The sequence below is a fragment of the Pelodiscus sinensis genome, chromosome 1 (assembly GCF_049634645.1).
Source record: "Pelodiscus sinensis isolate JC-2024 chromosome 1, ASM4963464v1, whole genome shotgun sequence".
NCBI lineage: Eukaryota > Metazoa > Chordata > Testudines > Trionychidae > Pelodiscus > Pelodiscus sinensis.
In genome coordinates this window covers 332,994,149-333,012,301 of record NC_134711.1, presented here as the reverse complement: position 1 = coordinate 333,012,301, position 18,153 = coordinate 332,994,149, and the positions used below count along the sequence as shown (strand labels likewise).

The 18,153-nt window shown below is 48.7% G+C and overlaps 1 protein-coding gene across 1 annotated transcript; it reads left to right on the top strand.

Annotated features, from left to right (window-relative positions):
* The first annotated feature begins 2,245 nt into the window (after positions 1-2,245).
* On the top strand, positions 2,246-15,954 carry LOC102449304 (olfactory receptor 52E4-like). Its single transcript, XM_075939343.1, has 3 exons — positions 2,246-3,182; positions 14,822-15,122; positions 15,438-15,954. Exons 1-3 carry the CDS (start codon positions 2,246-2,248, stop codon positions 15,952-15,954), a joined length of 1,755 nt encoding a protein of 584 aa, XP_075795458.1.
* Positions 15,955-18,153: the final 2,199 nt, after the last annotated feature.

Below are 18,153 nucleotides of genomic sequence, written 5' to 3'. Positions count from 1 at the left end.
GAGTGACCAATAGGAACGTAGGTGGGACTTTTCAAACTGGGACAAAGGAATTTGGGTTTTTTTCCTTTCTCCCTTTTGTGTCTCTGAGTGAGCTCTCTGCAGCTACAGAGAGGGACAAGCATGTCTCTCTCTCTCCAAGACACCATTCTTCATTTTCCGTAAGTAGGGTAAAGTTTAGGTAGTTTCGTTAGGTTTTATTGTTTTAAGGATTGGGTATGGGATCTGAGATCTGGCACTGTTTAAAAGATGTTTTGGCTTTTCTTTGTAACTAAGTTCTAGGCCCATGGAGTTTCTCCATGGCTACGTCTACACTGGCCCCTTTTCCAGAAGGGGCATGTACATTTCATGAGTCGTAGTAGGGAAATGCGCGGGGGATTTAAATATCCCCCGCGGCATTTAAATAAAAATGTCCGCCGCTTTTTTCAGACTTTTAAAAAAGCCGGAAAAGAGCGTTTACACTGGCCCCGATCCTCCGGAAAAAGTGCCCTTTTCCGGAGGATCTTATTCCTACTTCAAAGTAGGAATAAGACCCTCCGGAAAAGGGTGCTTTTTCCGGAGGATCGGGGCCAGTGTAGATGCTCTTTTCCGGCTTTTTCAAAAGCCGGAAAAAAGCGGCGGACATTTTTATTTAAATGCCGCGGGGGATATTTAAATCCCCCGCGCATTTCCCTACTACGACTCATGAAATTTACATGCCCCTTCCGGAAAAGGGGCCAGTGTAGACGTAGCCATGATGTTTGCAACAGGAATATTGTTGTAATAATAAAAGTTCTTTCTTTTCTTTTTATTAACCTGGCAGTGGTTAATGGTGTGCGCTGATTTTTATCTTAGGGGTGAGATTTCCCAAATGATCTTTCCCCTGGTTTCTTTATCAACATTTGGGTGGTGGCAGCGGAAGTTTTATTCCCAAGATCTAGGGTTTTAAGATCTTGGGGGGAAGTTTTATACCAAAGCCTGGTAGATAAGGCTTTGGGGTACACTTGCTGGCCCCCACTTCTGCATTTATCATGCCAGAGTGGGGAAGGAGCCATGACACTGCCACAAATGGCATTAATTATATTCCTAGACTTTTTTCCCCCCAATCTCATACCAACTTTTCCATAGTTTCCTAAACTTGTCACACCTTTCTTTTAAAAAAGCACATTATTATTTTTTTAAATGTCTACATATAAAACATAATTACCCTAATTTTACCTCCTTTTTTATTTGGCTCTCCTGGTATCTGAATTAGTAGACCTGGATCTTATTGAGATGTGGGGAGAAGAGTCAATTGGTAACGCTGGGATTCATAATTCTACATCACATTAAAATGCCTTTCTCTGTCTAGTAATCGGCCTTAAACTTTTCCAAGAGTTTTTTTGTCCTGAAGATTCTTATTTAAAAAAAATCCTATTCTGATCCTAACTCCTGTTAAGCATAGAGGTTTCCCTAACGTCTTTAACATTCCCTATCAATTTTCGTAACTTCCAATCGGTGTGGCTTGCTATCTATATTCCCTCCCACCCCCATTGATACACATATTCCTATTTCCCCATGAATTGATGCTCTTCCTTAGCAAATGGATGGGTTTTGAGCCACGTTTGTTCCCCGTCATTGACTAGGGAATCTTTTGCAATCATCTCATAAACTAATTCTGACAGAACTTCCACGTTTCTTTCCCGTTTTTCTTTCTACATTTTTCCTCCTCGTCCTTTTTTTCCTGATCCTTTGTTTGGGGACTCGGCCCTTTGGAAGCCCTATCTATAGATGCCACAGGTGAGGAGGGGTTCTCTATTTGCCCATTCCAATGTGATCGCTTCCATTTTTTGTTTTCCCAGATTTGCCCCTTTGTCTACTCCCCAGACTAAACAGTCCCAGACATTTCTGTCTGTCTGCACATGGTGGCCTCCGCCAGTCTCATTGGCAGACTTGTCAACCCCCTTGCTCTCTGCTCTGCCCTTTATTGTCAAACGTGTGTGGCCAATATTGAGGACATACCCAGAGCATGTTGTTGCATGTAGATTTGGAGCAACGGAGTGAATAGGGGAATCCCTATATCTCATATTGTATTTCGGTGTGTGATGAGCGATCAGCCCGCTTAATGGATGAGAACAGCCTCTAGTAGCACGTGTAAAATCTCATATTACCGCTGTCTCTCCTCCCAGGCATTGGTACTGCGACCATCATCCTAGAACTCAGGTACAAGTTGCTGTATAGGCAGGAGATACCCACCTACTGCAGAGTTCACCGACTTCTTGTCTACTCCATGTCAGATTCTAATGCAACCGAATTCACCAACCCCTCCACCTTCATCCTGCTGGGCATCCCTGGCCTGGAGGCAGCCCATGTCTGGATCTCCATCCCCTTCTGCGCCATGTATATCGTAGCCATCTTGGGGAACGTCGCCATCCTATACATTGTGAAGACAGAGCCAAGACTCCATGAGCCCATGTACTATTTCCTCTGCATGCTGGCCGTCACCGACCTGGTCCTGGTGACATCCATCCTGCCCAAAACGCTGAGCATCTTCTGGTTCAAGTCCAGGGAGATTGATTTCAGCGCCTGTCTCACCCAGCTGTATGTCATTCATGGCTTCTTCATGACTGAGTCGGGGCTCTTCGTGGCCATGGCGTATGATCGCTACGTGGCCATCTGCCACCCCCTGAGACATTCCACCATCCTCACAAACCGTGTGGTGGCCACACTCGCTCTGGCCATGCTGCTCCGTGGGGGCATAATCGTCCTGCCCTATCTCCTGCTGGCCAGACAGTGGCCATATTGCAGAACAAACATCATCCCCCACACGCACTGTGAACACATGGCTGTGGTGAAACTGGCCTGTGCCGACATCCGCATTAGTAGCTACTACGGCCTCTTTGTGGTATTCTGTGTGACTGGTCTGGATGCAGTTTTTATTGCTCTGTCCTATACACACATCCTCCGAGCCATCTTCCGCCTCCCCACAAAGGATGCCCGGCTCAAGACTTTTGGGACATGCATCACCCATCTGTGCGCCATCTTAGCCTTTTACATCCCACGTCTCTTTACCTCGCTCACTTCCCGTTTTGGCGAGAACATGCCCCTGTATTTTCATATTCTCAGTGCCAACCTGTACCTCCTGCTGCCCCCCACACTGAACCCCATCATCTACGGGGTGAAGACCAAGCAGATCCGTCACAGACTGCTCCGGCTCTTCACTCATTGTGGGGGAAAAGTTTTCTCCTGGTGCTGTGGCTCTCAGGAAGAGTTGAGGGCTGTCAGGGTGCTGGGCCCACTTCCCTAGTTAGGGTTTGTCTACACTAGCCCCCTAGTTCAAATTAGGGAGGCTAATGTAGGCATTTGAAGTTGCAAATCAAGCCTGGGAATTAAATATCCCGACTGGTTGCCATTTTTGAAATTTACAAGTCGGGACTAACTGCCCACGTCTACATGTGGCAGGGACCCACTAGTTCGAAGTAAAGCCCTAGTTCGAACTACCTGTTAAACCGCATTCCAGGAGGAATAGCAGGTAGTTCGAACTAGGGGGCTAGTATAGACATACCCTTACAGAACGGCCAAGGAGACATCAAATCTGTTCCTGGCCACACTGTTCTGTGGCAGCAAGAGAAACTCATCAACTCTTAAGGCTGCCGCACTCCCTGTTGCTGGTAACCAAAGCCCTTAGGCCCAGCCTCTTCTCTTCCATAACTCTGCCATGGCTCTGCCCTGGTCCATGTCTTCCCTACATGTCCCACTGGCTGGTGGCCTTTTTGTCTAAGGCCCTGCCTCTGTCACTGTCTCCTCTCCTGCCCTCCGCCATCACAGTCTGGATCATCTCTGCCATCCGTTTGGTTTTCGTTTGGCAACAGATATGATTAGGGGGCTGGCGCACATGACCTACAAGGAAAGGCTGAGGGATTTGGCTTTGTTTAGTCTGCAGAAGAGAAGAGTGAGGGGGGATTTGAGAGCAGCCTTCAAGTTCCTGAAAGGAGGTACCAGAGGCTAGAGTGAGGCTGTTCTCAGTGGTGACAGATGGCAGAATGAGGAGCAATGGTCTCAAGTTGCAGTGAGGGAGGTTTAGATTGGATATGACGAAAAAACTATTTCCCTAGGAGGGTGGGGAAGTGCTGGGATGGGTTATCTAGGGAAGGGGGTGGAATCTCCATCCCTAGAGGTGTTTAAGTCCCGGCTTGACCAAGCCCTGGCTGGGATGATTGAGTTGAGGTTGGTCCTGCTTCGGGCAGGGGGCTGGACTCGGAAGTCTCTGACAGCCCTAGGATTCTATACCTCTATGTTAATAGTCAGTTATCACCCAAAGCTTTTGGACAGCTATATTTACATGCCCAGGCGTTACCTCAACCTCTCTCCTCTTGAAGACGATCTTGGGAAGATTTACATTTTTGTAATGTCATTATTATTTTCCAGAGTAACACAGAGATTGTGGGACTCTGGGACTCTAAGACAGGTTGCCACCATGATTAGAAACAGGGAGGATGATGTTGGGTCTGTTAGACCCTTAAAGACAATCAGATACAGTAAAATTATAATTAATCTCCGGAAATAGCCAGGGTAATAACCTAGGGCTTGCTGGTAGCACACTGAGCCTCTTAAGAACATAAGGACATGGGAAGAGCCAGATGGGGTCAGACCAAAGGTCCATCCAGCCTCGTGTCCTGTCTGCTGACAATGGCCAATGCCAGAAGTCCCCGAGGGATTTCCTATTAAATGGAAACCACTCAGATCCCAGCTCTTAGAAGGGGCCAGATTTCCCAACCAGGAAGTGGGGCTCTCTGACCAAAAATGGTTAGTCGTGCAGATGGGACTCCTTTGAAGAACACTTAGGTGTCCATCAGCTGGGGATCTGTTTCTTTCTTGGCTCATTCGGTCTTGGACCCGCATTTCTCTCTGTGTCCGCCAGACTCTGCATAACCGGCCTTGGAGCCGTAGCTGCAGGCGCGAGCACATTTCAAATCCAGAGGGAGTCAGTGTGTGTCACTTCAGGTACACAGTGAACGACGTGCTCAGCCAGGCTAGCCACTTCCCCTGCTGCAGCCTGGACAACGTCCCTTCCCTAGGGGCCGGCCACTGTAGTGGAGCTCGGGGGGAACAATACTATGTGATCCCCTCTGACTGAATATGGTCATTGTTGTCATTGTTGGTCGCTCCCTTATGCTTCCGTTGTCAACTGATTGACAGCACAGCAAGGCGGCCATGTTTATTTTAATGAAGCGGGGATTATTTAAAACCCTGCTTCATTGACTATGACAGATAAACTAGTTTACATGGCTCCGTCGACGGAGCCATGTAGTCTAGACGTACCCTCAGAGTTCACGCCTCCCGGGAGTGGGGAGCTCCCACACTCCTGCTAGTTCTGAGACCCTTGGATTCACCCGGAGAGGATGGGGAAGGCTCAGCCTCCCTCCCCCAGCCTTTCCTCTGCCTCCTGCCTAATGAACAGCCCCTGCCCGAGCGGGAGTCCACGTCCCTCTCGGTTTCACAGATCAACAGAGGTTTCTGCCGGGACGCCCAGGCTCCTAGGTCGCTCCGTCATCCTGACACTCCTTCTCTGTCTGACCTTGGCCAAAACACGTCTCCCTGTGCCTCAGTTTACCCATGTGTACCATGGGGATACATGCAGAGTGACTTTCCTGTGCTAGATGCGTTTACGATCCCTCAATGGAAGGTGCTGCCCAGAGCGATGGTCGTTCCTGAGGAGAATGACTGATCTGTGTTCCCTTAGCCACAGCCTGTGCGCCTGCAGAAGGAATTCCTGTCCCCCATGGTCAGCTCTCTCCAGATCTGTCTGTCACTGTCTGCCCATCCCCCTGGGCAGTGACAGGCCTCAGACGCTGTGGAGACCTGGGCATTGTCCCTCGTTTTCTTCCTAATCAACAGCACTTTTTAGATACACACAAACAGACAGAGCAGCCAATTGCTCCCTGACTCAGCCCAGAGCCCAGGAGTTCTCTTTGCCCTCTGGGAAGGGCCCTTAATTGCTGTTTACTACTCACTGCTAAAAAACCCCAGAGCACAGACAGGCTGGTCTCCGGCCTGTTTACATCCAGATTCCACTTCTCTGCTCGGGGCTGAGCGAACCCCCCCGGGACTGCCCAGAGCTATATTACACTGCACAGTCCTGTGCTGGCTCTCGGCGCAGGACACTGCTGCAGACACTGGGCTGAGAGAGGTGCGGGACACGGCTGCCTGAGGGGAGTTCCCAGGGAAGACATGTCCCTCTCAGCATTCACATATACCAGCTCTGGCTGAGAACTGACCTGCCCGACAACCGCAGAGCTTTGTGGCCGTGATGAGGTAGAGAATACAGCGGTGACCTTTTCTCCCCAGCAGCCTTTTCTCTGACTGCGTGTGCGCCGGTGTTATGTGCCTGCATTTCAGTGGCCGCTGTTTGCTCAGGCACCTCTGAGGGTAACCTGCCCTGGTCGTGATCCTAGAACATTAGATCTGGAAGGGACCTCGAGAGATCCTCCAGTCCAGTCCCCTTCCCCTACGGCAGAACTAAGCACCATCTAGACCATCCCCGATAGATGTACATGCAACCTGCTCTTAAATGTCTCCAGAGATGGAGAATCTACAACCTCCCTAGGCAACTTATTCCAGTGTTTAACCACCCCGGCAGGTAGGATGTTTTTCCTCATGTCCAATTTAAACTTCCCTTGCTGCAGTTTAAGCCCATTGCTTCTTGTCCTCCTCCTTCTAACGCCCCTTTAGCTTCTTGAAAACAGCTGTCATGTCTCTGATGTTGTATTTAAAGGAATTGCATGGGATTTTCTTCAAGGGGGGCAAGGCAAGATGTCACATGTTTTGGTAAGACCAGACTCATGTACTCACACTCCGCTGAGTTAGAAATGTGTGGCTTCCCATCAATCACTGGCTAGGTGAGTGAGATGGAGAGGGGGATGTGAGGAGGTGGGTTCCTGTCCACCTGGACCGATGCGCTGATGTTGACAAGACCAGACCCGATGCTACAGGTTTGCTCCCATCTTTTTTGTATGGTTTAGTTCATAGAACCTGTGCTGTCTCACGGCCCCAGGACACTGTAGGACCATGAGTCCTCAGTTGCTAGCAGATGGGACTCAGATCTTCTCTTGATGGCGCTTGAGTTTTTCTCTTTCTTGGGTGGGTTCTATCGCAGGCTTCACTGGCTTTGTTCTCTGGCCATCAAGGTGGTGCTGGCAGCTGGTCTCCAGCCAGGCTGTCTGCAGGGACCAATCCCTGGACATCCCTCCCCTTCATTCACACTTTTGCACAGACACACACCTAGCTTTAAACAGAGTTAAGGTGCAAAGGGTAAAATGGGTTTTCCGTTGCAATAGATTTTAAAAGGTTAAAATCCCCAAATTCTCCAGAGGTTCTTAAAAGGGTTACCAACAAATTAATTCAAATCACATTCATAAAAAAATGGACCACAATTCATGTGATTACAGACATAATATCACATTGATCGATATCGTTATTTAAAAGGGCGATTTTATGCACAGTCCTATAGTGAGACCTGAGTCAAGCCTTCAGCAGCCAGGTGTGTGTTCATGCCCAGACACTGTCGCCTCTCCCGTTGCGTTTCAGGGGAGGAGTGGAAAACATGGAGGTGCTAAGGCTCCACACTGGAACAATTGCACATTGTTTTTTATCCTAGACAGGACATCTGTCCTCGCATCAGTCGGTGATCACCCAAACGGTGATCTCAGATTTTCAAAAACCAGTCCCACCAGATGCAGACACCCAGGTTTGGAAATTTCAGTCCAAATGTGTAAAGCCGGGCAAACTGAGATGCTTCTGAAAATGGGCCCTACTAATGGAAGGTGTCAGATTTGCTTAACGAGCAGTGCAATTAAGAGTAATGGCCAATCATGTGTGAATCCCATTTAACTAGGCTCTTGGCTGCAGTAATTCATGTGGCAAGGAGTTCCACAGGCCGAATATGTATTATGTGGACCGTTTTCTTTTATTAGTGTTCCATATTCAGGGTTTCCATATAATTTGCTGTCTCCTTGTTCCTGTGTTGTAAGACACAGCAAGTTTAAATGGCAGCTTTTCTTTCTTTCTTTCTTGATAGAGTCGTAGGTTGCAAGGGTGAGATGAAACCATTAGATCATCCAGTCTGAGCTCTTGTACAATTCCGGCCTTTTGATTTCACTCAGTTACCTCTACAAGGGGCCAAATGACAGGTGTGTCCCCATGACCTGCCATGAAATTTACATCCTAGAATCCCAGAACCTATGGGTGAAAAGGGAGATTAGGGTCAGTGTTCTAGCCCCTGGAAAGATGTTTGTTTCTGAACCATGGAAGATGGCTGGCCAGCCTCTTTTTTCAACTTTCCATTAAGAGCTTTTACAATCTCCTGCGGCATTTCTTCCATGCTGCTTCTGATCTGATAGGGGAGAAAGTTTCCCTGCAATTTCATCAAAATCTGCTCTGATGGAGTTAGACCCCTTGTCTGTTGTCCTGCCCTCTTGGGCAAGGCAAAACGACTTTTCTCAGCTTTCTGAAGATGGCCGTCATAGTCCCCCTCCATTTCCTCTTATCCAAACTTGTGCTTCCTGCCACTGGGTCTTGCTTCTTCACCAAATGCTGCCAATCAGTCTGTGTACCTGCCCTGGCCTCCTCACTGTCACCCTTCCGCAAATCTTTCGGCTCTCTCCAAATGTTATCCACAACCATTTCCTATTTGCTTCCAGTTCATTCATAAAAATAGTGAAGGGCGTCAGGTCTAGAACCGATCTGGGCTGAACCAAACTGTGGTGACCCCTCCCTTGTGCTTTTTGAAATGGACTTATGGACCCAAAGATGCCTCACTCAAAGATGCTTGGAGCAAATTGCTTCATGTAACCCATCAGTCCTCATGTCCAATCCACTGGGTCTGTTCATGTTACTTCAGTGCAGGTACCATCCTTGTGTGTAAAGATAGCTTTATGGAGTCTGGAATGGTTTGTGGTTTTAAATGTGCCTAGGCAAGCCACCAAAGGTTTTTCCCTCAAGGTCTGGTCAGCTGTAAATGGCCCATTTTGTCCTTCAAGTCTTAGCAGTGGTTGGTCCTAGGAAGTCATGTGATCTCCTTAACTAATAGGGGCTGGCCAGCTAACTTCCCACCGAAGGGTGGGATGTAGAAACAGAATTCCCACCCTAAGTGGAAATCTAGAAAACAATGGGAAACGAGCCGTTTCTTTGTCTTTGGCTGGTGTGGCACACCCAAGAAGATAACTGAAGATCCAGGTATCATGAACAGGGAGAGCACTGACTGGCATCCAGTGACTAAGGGGTTAACTCAGGTACCTAGCAAAGGTGTGGGCCAAGGGGCTGGGAGAGCCAATCAAGATAGGGGGTTCAAATTTGAATTGGATCTAGGTTCCCTGCCCACTTTCTTTGTGTGGGAGAGAGAAACCAGGAGTTGAGACACACAGAATGACTGAAACCCAGACAAGACTGCCAGGCCTCCATAGAATTCAAGGCATGGAAGTGGACTGAACAAAGAGAAAATCAGAAGTAAGTAGCAGGGGAAAGTGAATCCAGCCACGTTCAGGGTCATTTTTCTTTATTTTGGGGTTTGGTTTGAACTGTTCTGTGTGAAACTCTGCCTCCCCTCCCCCTTTGCCATCTAAGCATTATTCCAGAGTTTTTTTCTCTGTTTTCATTTGCTTTCCTTAGTTGCTTTGTAACATCTAGTAAGCAAGTCTGCTGCATCAAGTTTATCTTATCTTTTCTAATAAACATCTTTTCAGGTGATGATTTGATTCTTGTGTCCTGGAAGGTCTGTGTGTGTGTGTGTGTGTGTGTGTGTGTGTGTGTGTGTGTGTGTGTGTGTGTGTGTGTGTGTGTGTGTGTGTGTCTGCAGGCATCTGAGGCTACAGCTACACTGCTGTTTTTTTCTGAAAGAGGCTATTCAAATCATGCTCTCGTTTGCATATCTTTTTCCGATTCTTTTTGAGGAAGAGATTTTACCAGTATTTGGCCCCATATAGACAGGGCGAAATGTCAGAAACCCCTCCTTCTTTTGCAAGGTTTATAGGGTCTTGCGAAAGACGGGGGTTGTTTGACATTTGTCCCCATCTACACGGGGCCAAATACTGGAAAAACTTCTTCCACAGAAAGAATCAGAAGAAGATATGCAAATAAGAGCAGGATTTGAACATCTTCTTCCAGAAAAAAACCCAGCAGTGTAGCCACAGCCTGATGGAGGGGTCAGCTACCAGTCACTGCTGCTTGTTTTTCTCTTTTCTTTTTTCAAGTTCTTTTGGGGCAAAGACCTTGGGGTACCACTGGGGGGTGGGCTCAAGTGACCACCCCTAGTTTTAGGGATAAAAAGAACATGGAGAAGGCAGCAATTCCCCAAAATCTGTGTATTAGGATTCTGAGGGGAAGTTTTTGTAACCGGAGCCTGTAGAGGCAAAGGTTTGAGCTCTTTGCGGGACCCCAGCTTCTGCACTCGGAGGGCAAGTCGACATTGCCCATGGCTTTCGAAAGAAGATATGCAAGTTTAGTGCGAATTTGCATCTCTTCTTCTGATCCCTTTCTCAGAAGAGTATTTTTCGAAAAAAAACCAGAGTAGATCGGGGTTTTCAAAAAAAGCCCCCCTTTTTTCGAAAGAACACTTCTCTCTGAAAAAATGAAGTTTACAGGGTTCTTTTGAAACCCCCTGTCTAGACTGCTTTTTCTTTTTGAAAAAAACTCTTCCAAAAAAGGGATCAGGAGAAGCGATGCAAATTTGTGCGGAGGAAAAAGGAGACTTCCCTGGTTTTTGAGGCTTAGCTGGAACAAGAACCATTTTTGTGGGGCTTTGTAACAAGCAAAAGTGTATGTTAGAATTATCTACGTGGTTTTTGTTATTTAAAACTAGCTGGAGTTACCCGGCGTTGCCCGAGAAACCGGAGGAACGAAATTTAGAAAAACAATAGTCCATTTTCTTTTTTTGAATGGTAGAAAAGGTGCACTGATTTCTATAGGGTTTACAATATATAGACAAAAAATTATGAAACAACCAATTTTACATGTTATCATCAAAAACTTTATCGTAAACTATAGTTGTTGTTCCATTATTCTTAACAAACTAGATAATTAGCCCGTCATAAGATGGGATTTTCAGGTCTCTCCTCCATGTCGGTCTTCTCTCCTGAGCCTCTAGTCTCTCACTCCTTCTCTCTCTCTCTCTTTCTCTTTCCACCTCCTACTGCCTCCCTCCCTCTCTCAGCTCTCCTCCGCCTTCTGCCTCTCTCTCCATCTATCTCTTTCTCTTCTCCCCCTCCTGCCTCTCACACTCCCTTTCTCGTCTCCTCCTCCTCCTGCCTCTCACTCTCTCTCCGCTCCGTCTCTCTCTTTCTCTTCTCCCCCTCCTGCCTCTCACTCTCTCTCTCCGCTCCGTCTCTCTCTTTCTCTTCTCCTCCTCCTGCCTCTCACTCTCTCTCCGCTCTCCTCTGTCTCTGTCGGGGATGCACGCTCATCCAGGCCCCACCCTCTGGGCGTGTACGTTACCACCCTTCCCCCCTTCGCCTCACGCTGTGGTGCTTGGCTGAGTTCTGCGCTGCTCAGTCAGGCCGCCGCAGGGGAGCAAGCGGCCATTTGGGCTCCCCCACGGCAGCCCGGCTCAGTGGCGCAGAAGTCAGCCGAGTGCCACGGCAAGAGGCAACAGTACCCCCCAGAGGCAAAATGTAATGCTACAGCATTACAGAGTCACCGACATTGGGCTACTGTATATATTATGTACAAATTTTTTCCACTTCCCACTCGTGAACACGCAACATAGAAAACTAAGGTGTCTCCAAATCAACTCCAGCTACTTTAAGTGACTGTCCTTGCACTTTGTTTATGGACATTGCAAAGGCGAGTCGTATTGGGAACTGAAGCTGTTTAAATTCGAAGGGCGTATCTGTAGGGATGATTGGTATGCGTAGTATAAATATGTCCTCACCTTTCGCATAAACTGTTAAAATTGTTGCTTCTATTACGTGGGGCATTAATTTTTTGTACACAATCTCGTCCCATTGCATAATCGTGTTGCATCCAGATTCCTTAGAAGAATAATCGCAGAACCAGTTTTAAGCACTAAATTGTGAGGCGGCATCCCAGTAGGTTCAAGAGAGTTTACCTGGCACTACTGTTTTTCTAAATTTTGTTCTTCCGGTTTCCCGGGTAACTCTTGGGGCAGGAAGAGACGTGCCCTGCAGGCTCACGCAGCCACGTGAAGGCATTGCTCAGGGTGACAACCGCTGGGGTGCCTCAAGCCTCCTCCCACTCCTCCTGCCAAGCCTCCCCCCATACACACACACACCCCCCGCCGGGACCTTGCCCACCCCCTCACCTTGCTTGCTGGACCACCCCGCTGCCCTGTCCCTGGGGCTCCCCCACTTCTCCTTGTGTGGCTTGGCCCCGGCAGGGTGGCCGGGCTCAGAGTCCGCAGCCAGGCGGTGGCGGTGGTGATGGTGCTGCTCCTGGTGCGGAGGCTCCTGTGGCAGGCTGAGAGGAGAGACGGTGAAGAGCCCCGCGGCTGCAGCCAGGGGCAGGCCGGGCAGGGCGAATGGAGGCATTGGCCCCACCTGGATGGGCCTCACCAGGAAGGGCTGGCTCAGCTTGATCCATTTGCCTTGGACAGGCTCTCCAACTGGTGCCCACTGCCTCCTGCCGCTCCCCCAGGGATGTCCAGGCCGCTCCCCCGAGGGCAGCAGGGGCGACTCCTCTGGGCCCCAGGATACGGCACGACCTGCAGCAACCTCAGCAGCCATTTCACAGTCTCCCTCACACACATTGAAATGGACCAAACACCAGGCATTAACACATAGTTGCCCCGCGATGCCTCATGGGAAATGTAGTTCCATCAGGTACAGCGAGCCCCCTATAGCACGGCGGGTTAGTTTTTTATTTTTACAGCTTGAGATCAGGCTCGATCGGGTCCAAAAGTACCTTCAAACCTTCTCCTGGAGGAAAGGTTATCCATGCAAAGTTTGGTTGCGATAGCTCTTAGGGTATGTCTACACTGCCACCCTAGTTCGAACTAGGGAGGCTAATGTAGGCATTCAAACTTGCAAATGAAGTTCGGGATTAAAATATCCTGAGCTTCATTTGCATGTTCTTCCTGGGCGCCACCATTTTTAAATGCCCGTAGTTCGAACTACCTGCCCGCGGCTACACGCGGCATGGGCTAGATAGTTCGAACTAAAGCCCCTAATTTGGACTACTGTTACTCCTCATTGCGGCGCCCAGGAACATGCAAATAATGCCCGGGATATTTTAATCCCGGGCTTGATTTGCAAGTTCGAATGCCTACATTAGCCATCCTAGTTCGAACTAAGGTGGCAGTGTAGACATACCCTTATAGTGTCCAAGTTATTAGTGAACAAACATACAAACATTCTCCTTTATATGTTAGGTTTGTAATCTTCTTTGCTCTGCCTGTTTTCACTCACAACCACTTAAATCCTGCTGCCTGTACTTAGTAAATGATCGTTACCTGGAGGAGCAACCAGTGTGCACATTCCCATTTCATTGCCTAACGGACATTGCCTAAATCATTCCTTAGGGGTTCTGATGCCAGTTGGGGAAAGGTGTCGTTGGAAGCTGGGCCCTACACTATAATTTCCTTGGACCTAAAGGGCTCGTCTACACTGGCCCCTTTTCCGGAAGGGGCATGTAAATTTCACCTATCGTAGTAGGGAAATCCGCGGGGGATTTAAATATGCCCCGCGGCATTTAAATAAAAATGTCCGCCGCTTTTTTCCGGCTTTTAAAAAAGCCGGAAAAGAGCGTCTACACTGGCCCCGATCCTCCGGAAAAAGCGCCCTTTTCCGGAGGCTCTTATTCCTACTTCAAAGGAGGAATAAGAGCCTCCGGAAAAGGGCGCTTTTTCCGGAGGATCGGGGCCAGTGTAGACGCTCTTTTCTGGCTTTTTTAAAAGCCGGAAAAAAGCGGCGGACATTTTTATTTAAATGCCGCGGGGGATATTTAAATCCCCCGCGGATTTCCCTACTACGATAGGTGAAATTTACATGCCCCTTCCGGAAAAGGGGCCAGTGTAGACGTAGCCAAAGAGTTTCAGTGTCTCAACTGCGCTTGGGGGCGTAGGGAGTGAGCTCTGCTCGGAGCCAGCCCACAACATTTTGGCACCGGAGGCGAGAAGCTCAAAAGACACACCCATGGCCCCTTGCTTGGACCAAAACTTTGAGAGGTCTCAATGCTGCCTTCTTCCTGTTCTACTCCTCTCATGGTATTGCTCTGATACCTACATATGCACCACCAGCACAAACAATTTTCTACACTCTGGGCCCTAGTGGCACCTCCCCCGCCCCCCACAGTCTGGCACCTGAGGAGGCTGCCTCAGTTCGACTCATGTTAGGGATAGCCCTGGCTCTGCTCTGTGCATTGGCTGGAGGAGACCAGGGAGCTGGCCCAGCAGGATTGGGCAGTGAGAAGCCCCAGAGAGCAAGAAAGTGAGTGTTGGTGAATGTCAGCACTCCAGGAAGCACCTCAAAGGCTCTTCTGTGACCACCTCTGCATCACAACCCCCATTCACTGACAAAGGCCTATTGATAGGACTTTCTGACCGTTGGTCGTTAGCCCGTGTTCAGTGCCTCACAAGGACGATACAGTTGATTGTTCCTTTTGTAGCTGAATGTTTTCTCTGATTCACTGAAATGCCTCAGCTCTGTTGACACCTGTTTTCTCTGTATTGTTCCCTTGGCAAAGCTTTGGTTTCTGTTGTTTTTTTCTTTCTCTCAGATGCTGAGCAATGGGGAGAATGCAGGAGTCCATACAGCTAGTGTGTTTCAGTGTGTGAAGAGCGATCAACCCACTTACTTCACGAGAACAGCCAACACCAGTGCGTGTTGTTTCTCATAGTAACACTCTCTCCATCTTCCAGGCATTTGTGCTTCGAGGATTGCACTAGAACCTGCACATAAAGGAAGTCAGGGTAACGTACGGTACATACTGGAGACACCGTTCTGCTTCAGAGTTGAGTACCTTCTCCACTACGTCATGTCAGATCCCAACACAACCCACTTCACCAACCCCTCCACCTTCATCCTGCTGGGCATTCCCGGCCTGGAGGCGGCTCATGTGTGGATCTCCATCCCCTTCTGCACCATGTACGTCATAGCCCTCCTAGGGAACTTCACCATCCCATGCATCGTGCTGACAGAGCCAAAACTCCATGAGCCCATGTACTATTTCCTCTGCATGCTGGCTGTCACCGACCTGGTCCTGGTGACATCCATCCTGCCAAAAACACTGAGCATCTTCTGGTTCAATTCCAGAGAGATCGAATTCAATGCCTGCCTCATCCAGATGTTTTTCATAAAAGGCTTCTTCATGACTGAATCAGGGCTCTTCGTGGCCATGGCATTGGATCGCTACGTGGCCATCTGCCATCCCCTGAGACATTCCACCATCCTGACAAATCATGTTGTGATCAAGCTCGGTCTGGCCATGCTGCTGCGTGGCAGCATAATTGTCCTGCCCTATCTCCTGTTGGCCAGGCAGTGGTCATATTGCAAAAAAAACATCATCCCCCACACGCACTGTGAGCATGTGGCCATATTGAATCTGGCCTGTGCCGACATCAGCATCAGTAACTACTATGGACTTTTTGTTGTCTTTTTTGTGACCGGTCTGGATGTGGTTTTTATCATTCTGTCCTATTTCCAGATCCTCTGGACCATCTTCAACCTCCCCACGAAAGACGCCCGGCTCAAGACCTTTGGGACGTGCGGCACCCACCTGTGCGCCATCTTAGCCTTTTACATCCCACGTCTCTTCTCCTCACTTGCATCCCGCTTTGGAGAGAACATGCCCCTGTATTTTCATATTCTGAGTGCCAACATGTACCTCCTGCTGCCCCCCACGCTGAACCCCATCATCTACGGGGTGAAGATCAAGCAGATCCGGGACAGGCTGTTCCGCCTCGTCACTCATTGTGGGGGGAATGTTTTCTCCTGGTGCTGTGGCTCTCAGGCAGAGCTGAAAGCTGACAGGGTGCCAGGCCCACTTCCCTGAGACACAGACTGGCCATGGAGACATCAAATCCTTTCCGGACCACACTGTTCTGTGCCAGCAAGAGAAACTCATTAACTCCTAAGGCTGCCAGACTTCCTGTTGCTGGTAACCAAAGCCCTTAGGCCCAGCCTCTTCTCCTCCACTAAGGCTCTGCAATGGTCCATGTCTTCCCTCCATGCACCACTGGCTGGTGGCCTTTTTTCCCAAGGCCCTGCCCCTGTCACTGTCTCCACTTCCGGCCTCCACCATCACTATCTTCATCATCTCTACCATTCCTTTTGTTACCATTTGGCAATGAAATCTACGAAGGGGCTGGAGCGCAGGACTTAGGAGGAGGGAGTTCTGCTGGGCTACACGTGGGTCTGCATTTACATTGTTGAAGTCAAAATCAGGGTGCTCCACCAGGCTGGGGGACAAATACAGGGGGATTTCATCTGTTGCTCTGTCACCAATGCACCATTGCTTGGAATGACCAGACCCGGGGATTCTGTGATTCTATGAGGTCTCTGCCAGCCCTGGGATTCTATGATCCTATGAGATCCCTTTAAGACTGTCATGCAATGTGAGGAAATACTAGTGCGTCTGCCTGCCTGCCCTTCGGGATGCTCCCCCACCCTGTTCTGCTCAGCCGGGCCCTCTGATCTATCCCTGCATTGGTACAGATTTGGGATTACAGCAGACAATGAGATTAGATGAGCTCTGGGAAGACTCAGTTAAAGGGACATGACTCAGTGCCCAGGTTCACGGTCCCAGTGGGTCTAGAAGCCCAGATAAATCCTGTTTACTTTGCTTTAAGTTTAATTCAGAGCAAATTCATAATATGTCCACTCCCTTGATGAGTGAAAGAGGGAGATGCACAGGTACTTGCTCCTCCGTTAACGATTATTTACACTGGATGTGTTGATAAATAAAATTGATTGTAGTAAGTACAAAATGTTGGATTCAAGTGGTTGCAAGTAATAGCAGACACATCAAAGTAAGTCACTAAGCAAAATCAAACCAACCACCCCAGCTAAGTTTAATATTCTAAGACACTTAATACATGTAATTTCTTGCCCTCATGGTATTTCTAAACACCTTTCTTCACAAGCCTCCCAGTCTGTACCTGATTCTCCGCTGGCCCTTGCCACCCCATTCTGTATTAGATGTTTCCAGCAGCCATCTTGGTTGGTTAGCGGAGTTGTCCTTGTATCTGGTAGCTGGCCCTATGGTTCGGTTTCAGACCTTTCTATTCCGAGTGACAAAAGGGGAAATCCTTTCTGTTCAGCTTCAACTTTTCACTCGTTGAGCTGAAAAGTACAATGTCCAAAATGGGTTTGAGTATTAGGCGACCTGGATACATGCCTTGTCAGGACCAACCATATTCAAAGCTTACGGGACAAAACAAGACTATTCACAGGCCAGAGTATCAGGGAATTTAGTTCCTGAGCACAACTAATGGCCCTCAGGTAACACATCTATTTTAATAAAGAAGGTTTTATTGCTGATTTTTTCTACCTTCACATACAGAAATGCGACATGTGCGCAAACAGACATTCAGCAGATAATAAAGTTTCAAACGTTGTGTGACAAGACGTGTTTTGCCTAGAGCATATTCAAGTTCTGTCATAGTCGCACGTGCATATCCATAAAGAGCGTGAGGCGCAGAGAAACACGCGGGATGTCCTGCCAGGTGTCCATAGGAAGGCTGGATTATGGGGGTTGTGCACGTTTCTGGGTATAAAGATTATTGGTGACAGTCTGGTATTATGGGGCAGATCCAGTTAGGGGACGGAGCACTGGTGTGCAGCGTCAGGACACCTTGTTTCCAGCTCATTTGGGGCTTGGAATAAATCGAGTTACCTCTGCGCGGCTCACTCTGTTCATGGGGGAGGAGCGGTAACTCGGCCCAGGGGCCTAGTGACAGAGATCCCAGTCATGACAGATAGCACGATGAAGAGTATACGTTAGATTCAGCTTCACTTCTCAGATTCAACCCCTGGGCAGTGGGTGCCTTGAAGCTCCAGAGAAGGTCCTGTGTGTGGGTATAAATCGCCGGCTCAGGGAGGCTGTGCCATTCATCTCCCACCCTGTGAAATCCTGAATCCACTCCCAGCCTCTGCCCAACATCCCTAACACTGACACTTCTCCTATTGCCTCTCTCATCTGCTGTGCACTTAGCACAAATGCTGATCCCCAAGGCCTGGCTCAAGGCAAAGA

Excerpts from the sequence above, each read along its gene's own strand:
- LOC102449304 (XM_075939343.1), top strand. The coding sequence starts at position 2,246 with ATGTCAGATTCTAATGCAACCGAATTCACCAACCCCTCCACCTTCATC. Across the intron at positions 3,183-14,821 it reads GCTCCGGCTCTTCACTCATT|GCATTTGTGCTTCGAGGATT; the intron begins GTGGGGGAAAAG and ends TCCATCTTCCAG. Across the intron at positions 15,123-15,437 it reads CCAAAACTCCATGAGCCCAT|GCAGTGGTCATATTGCAAAA; the intron begins GTACTATTTCCT and ends CCTGTTGGCCAG.